The 9,608-nt window shown below is 43.8% G+C and overlaps 1 protein-coding gene across 1 annotated transcript; it reads left to right on the top strand.

Moving 5' to 3' along the window:
* The first annotated feature begins 575 nt into the window (after positions 1-575).
* LOC107080664 (RNA-directed DNA polymerase homolog) lies at positions 576-1,660 on the top strand. The gene is made up of 2 exons (XM_015368871.1): positions 576-1,129; positions 1,519-1,660. Exons 1-2 carry the CDS (start codon positions 576-578, stop codon positions 1,658-1,660), a joined length of 696 nt encoding a protein of 231 aa, XP_015224357.1.
* Positions 1,661-9,608: the final 7,948 nt, after the last annotated feature.

Here is a 9,608-nt window from a genome sequence, read left to right as displayed (position 1 = left end):
CAGACCAGAATCTAACATTATCTGCCTTCATCGACTCGGGCTGTGAACGGAATTTGATAGACTCCAACCTGGTTCAGCAACTACAAATCGAAACCATTCCTCTAACCCAGCCTCTTAGTGTCTCCGCAATCGATGGGAAGAGACTCCACCAGGTTACCCACCAAACGCAACCCCTCGAGCTGTTAATCTCAGGTAACCATCATGAAACCTTGACATTTTTTGTTCTTCCCTCTGCATGTTCGCCCTTGGTGCTTGGTTTCGAGTGGCTGGAACGACATAATCCCCATATAAACTGGGCTGATCGCCATATCGAGTCATGGTCGACCTCATGTCACGAAACGTGCCTCCGTTCTGCAGCTCCCACTGTAAGGTCTCCTAGAGGCGGGGGGGAGATGGACTCTCCTGACCTTACTCCTGTCCCTTCTGAGTACCATGATCTGGCTCCTGTCTTCAGTAAGGTCAGTGCTACGTCTCTTCCACCTCACAGACCATATGACTGTGCGATTGAGCTATTACCTGGAGCTCCCTTACCCAGCAGTAGACTTTACAATATTTCCAAACCAGAACGTGAAACTATGGAAAAATATATTAATGAGTCCTTAGCTGCTGGAATAATCCGTCCCTCTTCTTCTCCGCTGGGAGCTGGTTTCTTTTTTGTGGGCAAAAAGGATGGTTCTCTAAGACCTTGTATCGACTACAGAGGCCTTAACCAAATAACAGTTAAAAATAAGTACCCACTCCCGTTACTAGCATCAGCCTTCGAACCAGTACAAGGGGCTACTGTCTTCACTAAGCTCGATTTAAGGAATGCTTATCACCTTCTCAGGATTAGAGATGGTGACGAATGGAAGGCAGCCTTCAAGACTCCTTTGGGCCAGTTCGAGTATCTAGTCATGCCTTTTGGTCTCACTAAGGCCCCTGCCTGTTTCCAAGCCCTGGTCAACGATGTCCTCAGAGACTTTTTAAATGTCTTTGTGTTTGTTTACATTGATGACATCCTGATCTATTCTAAAGATCTTTCTGAGCATAAGAAACATGTCCGCCTGGTCCTGCAAAGATTATTGGAGAACAAACTTTTTGTTAAAGCCGAAAAGTGCGAGTTTCATCAACCTTCAGTCACCTTTTTAGGGTTTGCGCTCGAGGGCGGGCAGGTTAAGCCATCTGAAGAAAAGATAAAAGCAGTTTTGGATTGGACGGTTCCTGAAAACCGTAAACAGCTGCAGAGATCCTGGGTTTCGCCAATTTCTACCGTCGATTTATCAGGAACTACAGTCAGACAGCTCTTCCTCTTACAACTCTAACTTCAGTCAAAAAGACCTTCCAGTGGACCCCCGAAGCACAAAACGCGTTTGATAAACTAAAGACTTTGTTTTCCAGAGCCCCTGTGTTAATCCAGCCCGATCCAACCAAGCAATTCATCCTCGAAGTGGACGCCTCTGACTCTGGTGTAGGAGCTGTGTTGTCCCAAAGACTCGATTCTGATCAAAGAGTTCACCCTTGTGCATTTTTCTCTCGTAGACTTTCACCAGCAGAACAAAACTACGACGTTGGGGACCGTGAACTTCTGGCCATCAAACTGGCATTGGAGGAGTGGAGACACTGGCTTGAGGGAGCTGAACACCCGGTTTTAGTATGGACTGATCACAAGAACCTAGCCTAGCGCTTTGCGAACTCCAAGAGACGCCCTGCCCCAGAGTAGGAGGTATGGCTTTCCACTCGGGACAGCCTCCACCCATCAGTCTTCTGAGGGGCCAGCCTTCACCCATCAGTGTGCTGAGGAGCCAGCCTCCACCTATCAACCTGCTTAGAAGCCAGCCTCCACCTACCGCCATCTACTGGAAGCTGACTGTAAATAGGAGATACGGTCTGCTCATGTGCTCTTTGTTATCTGAGAACAGAGCCACAACTGCACTACTGTTGAACTAGAACCAGTTTAGTACGGTTCGGTTGAGTCTGGCACGATCCGGTTCAGTTGTGCGTGCCATTTACACTCAACATTTTTCATGGTTACCGTACTCGGACCAATTTTGGCACGGTTTCAAAAGGATAGTGTAATTGGGGCTATACAAATTGATTGCTTTGGGCATTTGAATACCATTTTGTGTGAACGCACAATATGATGACGTTAATAGGCTGCATTTAAGCTTTCAGCTTCAATTTTAACATGAATGTTAAATGAACCTGTCAATATTTAATACTAAATCATTATTCTTTTTCAATTAATCTAAAAATATATACTTTGGTGAAAGGAGGGAGAAGTTGATAAACGGCTCTGAAAACCTCTGATTAATTTGTGTTTTTGCTGTCTGTATCATTTGGGTGTTTTACTTTGGATCCTTTCTGTTGTCACTTAAATGTTAAAGAATAAGAGGAGGTGATTTAAGAAATTGTGATTGTTTTGTTTTCATTAATTAGATCCCCTGTGGAAGAACTGAAACTATTGGATCATTGAGGATGAATCTTAGATTTTCTTAAAGAAGCACAACATGAAGCTGAATGTTTTCAGTGAGACTGTTCTGCTTCTAGTGCATCAGGTTTGAGAATTACCTGTTTTACCTGTTTTCACACTTTCTTCTGTCTTAAAATGTTTTTTATTGAAAGGCCAAAGTACAATAATACAAAATTTGTCATTAAAGAGCAACTCTCCTCATTTCAGGAATAAACATAAGACAAATGAACAGATTAAATAAAAAACATCACTTAATGAATAACTATTAAATCAATATTATCTCTCCCACTAACCAACCCCTCTAAGCAGTGATACCTGAGTGAAGCAGGATTACTGTTCACTGTGTGGGCTCCATGTTATTTCAACCTCTCCCAGTTCACCACTGATTCAGAGTCCTCTCCGAGATGCAGGGCTTTTAAAGTCTTTTTCCAGAGCGAGATGATGAGCTTCTTTGCACAGAGGAGTCCAATAGACGATGTTCTGACACTTTCAACTATGCCAACTTTTCTGAAAAACTCAGAATAACCAAAAATAGATCCAGATTGATTTTAAAGGCATTTGGTGAATTTGCTCTCCAGAAATTCCTGCAGAAATATATGACTGATTTCACTTCCCATAAACTGTTGATTTATCTAGGAACGTTTTATGTAGTTCTACCTGTTAGTAGTGCAATCTGTTCAGAAATCTTAACTATATGAGGCAATGTCTAACTTTCAAAACATTAGAATATGTCTTAAAACTTTTTTTATGGAGGCCCTGAAGTGTAAACCACATGAACAAATCACTAAACATAGCTATTAATAAAAAAACATTGAATAATAATAATAATGACAGCAATATATTAAATAAACCCACTAAAGTTTCAAAAAACAAAACATTAACTTAAAAAAAATACTCTCAAAAACTGATCTAAAAAAGTTAATTGTCCTTAATTTAACTGTATTAAACATTAATTCGAGCAGATAGAGATTATCTGCAAATAGGAAGAATATCTGGGTTAAGGCAGGCTATCTGCCTTTATATTTTTCCAATATTGCTAAAAAAAGTCCTTATTCTTTTATGAGGAGGTTTTCCCAGGCCTGTTGATGTATATCGCCAAAAGTGTATGAAAACCCTTTTTTGGCATTTACACAGCGGCGGGAACGGAGATGTTTATCCTTTTTAATTATGAGGCTCATTTATGAGCATTAACTTTGGAATTGGAACAATCAGAAGTTTTACCAGTCACATGTAGGACTATTTAAAAAAATATCAAAAAATAGGCTTAGAGGAGTTCATTTTGGACAACATGCACATAAGCCTTAAGTTTGTGCATTAGTACCAACTGGCCATGAGTTATGCCTTTTCCATGCACTTATACGACCACAATGTCTCTTGCCAATGAATTATTAATGCTTGGCTGCGGGATAATGAGGTTGCACTGCCTAAGTGACACATTATTATCCTATTATGCAATACTTTCACTTTTATTTGAGCCTTACTTTAATATTTATCAAATAGTAATATCAACAGTGAAGCAGTAAGCTACCATTAATCTAACAGTCGTGCAAACGACTTAAAGTATTGTTAACTGAAGCAAGAAGTGTATTTATTAGAGATTCAGGGCCGTATGTATCTAGTATGTCCTTTAAAAATGATTGCAAATGCTATTTGTTGGGATCTGGAGGTCTGTCCACTTTCTCCACCAGAGGGCGTACCAGATCTCCTGGAGCCGGAGCTGACTGCTACCACCTGTCGCTCATCTGCTCATCAGGAGATCTGTATTTAAGGAGGCAGAGGACGTCTCTCCAGTGCCAGAGTGTTTGCCAGTTATGGTTGGTCTATGTGGTCTCTTCCACCACATAGACCATATGACTGTGCCACAGACCTGTTACCTGGGGCTCCCCTCCCCAGCAGTCGACTCTATAATATCTCCAAGCCCGAGAGGGAGACCATGGAGAAGTATATAAATGATTCCTTAGCCGCCGGAATTATTCGGCCTTCCTCTTCTCCTCTCGGGGCCGGTTTCTTCTTCGTGGGTAAGAAGGATGGATCTCTGCAACCTTGTATTGATTACAGAGGTTTGAACCAAATAACTATTAAGAACAAATACCCTTTACCTCTGTTAGCATCTGCCTTTGAACCCGTCCAAGGAGCCACAGTTTTCACCAAGTTGGATTTAAGAAACGCCTATCCTCTCCTCAGAATCAGAGAAGGAGATGAGTGGAAGACTGCATTTAAAACTCCTAAAAACGCCTTTTGGTCTGACCAACGCTCCTGCCTGTTTTCAAGCCCTGGTTAACAACGTTCTGAGAGATTTTCTCAATATCTTTGTTTTTGTCCATATTGACGACATCCTGATTTACTCCAAGAACATGTCTGAACATAAGAAACACGTCCGTTTGGTTCTCCAAAGACTCCTCGAAAATAAACTTTTTGTCAAAGCTGAGAAGTGTGAGTTTCACCGTCCTTCTGTTCTCTTTCTAGGATTCGTGCTCGAGGGCGGGCAGGTGAAGCCGTCTGAGGACAAGATCAAGGCGGTTCTGGACTGGCCCACTCCCGAAAATCGCAAACAACTACAAAGGTTTCTGGGTATTGCTAATTTCTACAGAAGGTTTATCCGAAACTACAGTCAGACAGCCCAGCCTCTTACTGCCCTGACATCCGTCAAAAGACCTTTTCACTGGTCTGCGGAGGCTGAGGCTGCATTTAATAAGCTCAAGGCTCTTTTTTCCAGTGCACCTATCCTCGTCCAACCTGACCCCTCCAAGCAGTTCATCCTGGAGGTGGATGCTTCTGATTCTGGGGTGTGGGCAGTCTTGTCCCAAGCGTCTGATTCTGATCAAAAGACTCATCCATGCACCTTTTTCTCCCACACACTTTCACCCGCAGAGCAAAATTATAATGTTGGCGATAGAGAACTCCTCGCAATAAAACTGGCTCTGGAAGAGTGGCGGCATTGGCTGGAGGGCGCAGAGCATCCCGTTCTGGTATGGACAGATCACAAGAACTTGTCTTGCATTCAGTCAGCCAAGTGATCCAATTCCAGTCAGTTCCCGTTGGTCTTTGTTTTTCTCCCGCTTAAACCTGATTATATCCTACCGGCCTGGTTCCAAAAACATCAAACCCGACTCTCTATCTCGCCTGTACTCACCCGACAAGCCCAAAACCCCGGACCCTGTTCTCCCTGCCAGCTGTACGGTGGCTACAGTTTCCTGGGAAATCTCCAACATGATAAAATTGGCCCAAGCTTCTGAACCCAACCCAGGAAATGGACCACCCAACAAGACGTACGTACCCTCTTCTGTCAGGTCCCGCCTCATCCACTGGATGCAGTCTGCAAGATTCTCAGCTCACCCTGGTGTAAGCAGAACCATAGCCTTGATCTCTCGCCATTTCTGGTGGCCATCCATCCACAAAGACACTAAAGAAAAAAAAAACCTGTCCTGTCTGCGCTCGTAACAAACCCTCTCATCAGCCTCCCTCTGGTCTTCTTCCGCTACCTGTTCCATCTCGCCCCTGGTCCCACATCGCTGTGGATTTTGTAACCGGTTTGCCAGCATCTAAAGGTATGACGACTATCTTCACAGTCATTGACAGATTTTCTAAAGCCTGCCATCTTGTTCCCCTCAGAAAGCTTCCGACTGCCTTCCAAACAGCTCAACTTCTCATCAAACACGTGTTCAGACTTCATGGAATCCCCCAAGAAATCCTGTCCGACAGAGGCCCTCAGTTCACTGCTCAGGTCTGGAAACACTTCTGCTCTCAATACCAAAATTTCTCTCACTTCCGGTTATCTCCCACAATCCAACGGACATACAGAACGCATGAATCAAGAACTGGAATCCACCCTACGCTGTTTCACATCAACCAACCCGATATACTGGAGCCAATATCTTCCGTGGGTAGAATATGCACACAACTCACTCACCTCATCTGCTACCGGTCTGTCCCCTTTTGAAGTGTCTTTAGGTTATCAGCCACCCCTGTTCCCCGCCGATGAAAAGGAGATCTGTTTTTAAAAAAAAAAAAAAANTCCCCTTTTGAAGTGTCTTTAGGTTATCAGCCACCCCTGTTCCCCGCCGATGAAAAGGAGATCTGTTTTTAAAAAAAAAAAAAAAAAAAAAAAAAAAAAAAAGAAAAGGAGATCTCTGTCCCTTCTGTCAACCATCACATCCGCCGCTGCCATAAAATTTGGAAGGACACCATATCAGCTGTGAATCGGACCTCCGCACAAAATAAGAAATTCTCAGACCGCAAACGACGCCCTGCTCCCACCTACACACCCGGACAACAGGTTTGGCTTTCCACTCGAGACATTCCCCTCAAGTCCATGTCCCGTAAACTCTCTCCTAGGTTCATCGGCCCATACAAGATTGAGTCTGTAATCAACCCGTCTGCCGTCAGCCTGCATCTGCCATCCTCACTCCGAATCCACCAAACTTTCCATGTATACCAGATCAAACCTGTCCTGACCAGCCCTCTTTGCCCTCCGTCTGACTCCCCTCCACCAGCCCGGGACATTGATGGTCACTCTGCCTTCACCGTTCGCCGGATCGTCGCCGGGGCCCCGGCTGGCAGTACCTGGTCGATTGAGGGTTACTGTTGGGATCTGGAGGTCTGTCCACTTTTTTCCACCAGAGGGCGTTCTAGGTCTCCTGGAGCTTGAGCTGATTGCACCACCTGTTGCTCGTTTGCTCATCAGGAGACCAGTATATAAGGAGGCAGAGGACATCACTCCAGCACCAGAGTGTTTTGCCAGTTATGGTTGAACCTGCCTGATACCAGAAACCCTGAAGAGTTTCTCTGTTGGAAATCTGTCTGTCTGATCCCTGAAGAACCCTGGAGAAGCAAACCTGTCAAAGACCTGCCTGCCTGCTCTCTGAAAAAACTGGAAGGGAAACTCAAACCTGTGATCTGCAAGCACTCAAACCAAGCTCTGCCTCCACCAAGCCCTCAGCCTGCCGACAGCCTCTGGACCCTCCTGGATCCCCCCCTCTGCCGCTCTGCTCAAACTCCAGAACAGGTACAGACCTGCACTCTCTCATCCTGCAAATTACCTGGACATCTGCTAACCCCTCTGTCCCCCTCTGCAGTGAACCCAGTCGTGACCAGTCCTGGATCTGATTATCCCTTGGATCAGTTCATTATCTCACTGTGTTTATTCAATAAACCTTTGAACTTTTCTCCTGTTTCCATGTGTTCTACATGTGGGTTAGGAACCTTAAACCAAACATCTCCTCTCGGGGCCGGTTTCTTTGTGGGTAAGAAGGATGGATCTCTACGAACTTGTATTGATTACAGAGGTCTGAACCAAATAACTGTTAAGAACAAATACCCTTTACCCCTGTTAGCATCTGCCTTTGAACCCGTCCAAGGAGCCACAGTTTTCACCAAGTTGGATTTAAGAAATGTCTATCATCTCCTCAGAATCAGAGAAGGAGATGAGTGGAAGACTGCATTTAAGACTCCTCTAGGGCAATTCGAGTACTTAGTAAGGCCCTGGTTAACAATGTTCTGAGGGATTTTCTAAATATCTTCGTTTTTGTCTATATTGACGACATTCTGATCTATTCCAAGAACATGTCTGAACATAAGAAACACGTCCGTTTGGTTCTTTAAAGACTCCTTGAAAACAAACTATATGTCAAATCTGAGAAGTGAGTTTCACCGTCCTTCTGTTACCTTCCTAGGTTTTGTGCTCGAGGGCGGGCAGGTGAAGCCGTCTGAGGACAAGATCAAGGCGGTTCTAGACTGGCCCACTCCCGAGAACCGTAAACAACTACAAAGGTTTCTGGGGTTTACTAACTTCTACAGAAGGTTCATTCGATACTACAGTCAGACAGCTCAGCCTCTTACTGCCCTAACATCTGTCAAAAGGACTTTTCACTGGTCTGCGGAGGCTGAGGCTGCATTTAATAAACTCAAGGCTCTTTTCTCTAGTGCACCCATCCTCGTCCAACCTTACCCCTCCAAGCAGTTCATATTGGAGGTGGATGCCTCTGATTCTGGGGTGGGGGCAGTCTTGTCCCAAGTGTCTGATTCTGACCAAAAGACTCATCCATGCGCCTTTTTCTCCCGCAGACTTTCTCCCGCAGAGAAAGCAAGCCTGAGCCAACCTGCCTGTCCGAATCTCTGACTCCCTGAAAACCTGATCTGATTTCTCCTTTCTGCTTCCCAGGTTGAACCTGCCTGAAACCAGAAACCCTGAAGAGTTTTTCTGTTGGAAATCTGCCTGTCTGATCTCTGAAGAACCCTGGAGAATAATTCCTGTCAAAGACCTGCCTGCCTGCTCTCTGAAGAATCTAGAAGGGAAACTCTAATCTGTGATCTGCAAACACTCAAACCAAGCTCTGCCTCCGCCAAGCCCTCAGCCTGCCGACACCCTCTGGACCCTCAAGGTTCCCCCCCTCAGCCGCTAAGCTCAAACTCCAGAACAGGTACTGTCCTGCTCACTCACATCCTGCAAATTACCTGGACATCCACTAACTCCACTGTCCCCCTCTGCAGTGAACCCACTCGTGACTAGTCCTGGATCTGATTAACCCCTGGATCTGTTTATCTTTGTACAGAATTACTTCAATAAACCTTTGAACTTTTCTCCTGCTTCAGTGTTCTGCATGTGGGTTAGGAACCTTAAGCCAAACATGACACTATTTGTTTTTAGGTAAAACTTCATTAGAAATATCATCCAGTATTATATGTATTTAACACAATCTCTCATCTTCTCATCTAATGTTCATTGATTACTTAGGAAATTAACAACAAATGGTATTTGTATGACTTACAATTTTATTAAACATTTATGTTTCACAAAAATATAATTACTGAGAAACACCAAAAAAAAAACAAATTGTCTTCTGTCTACCAGCAACTGATTTTTGACCCAACTGTTTTTATAATATACCCTATCTATAAAAATTGCTATAGAAATATGTAGGAAAATAGTTGATTCATACTAAATATGGCATTAAATATGATTAAAGGTTTATTTGATCTATGTGCAATCATTGCAATTTATCTTAGAGCAAATGATAAGATATTCATTATTACATTGTAAAACAAAAATGAAAAATTACTTTTCTGAAAAGAGTCTTAAAAACACAACAAAGTTCCTGTTGCCTGTAGAGCTCCTATGTAGTTTCCTATACACCATCATACTGTAAGTCCAATTTTCTGT

The sequence above is a fragment of the Cyprinodon variegatus genome, unplaced genomic scaffold, assembly GCF_000732505.1.
Source record: "Cyprinodon variegatus isolate N-32 unplaced genomic scaffold, C_variegatus-1.0 Scaffold2200, whole genome shotgun sequence".
Lineage (NCBI taxonomy): Eukaryota > Metazoa > Chordata > Actinopteri > Cyprinodontiformes > Cyprinodontidae > Cyprinodon > Cyprinodon variegatus.
The sequence above is the reverse complement of the archived record's forward strand: the minus strand, read 5'-3'. Positions and strand labels throughout refer to the sequence as shown.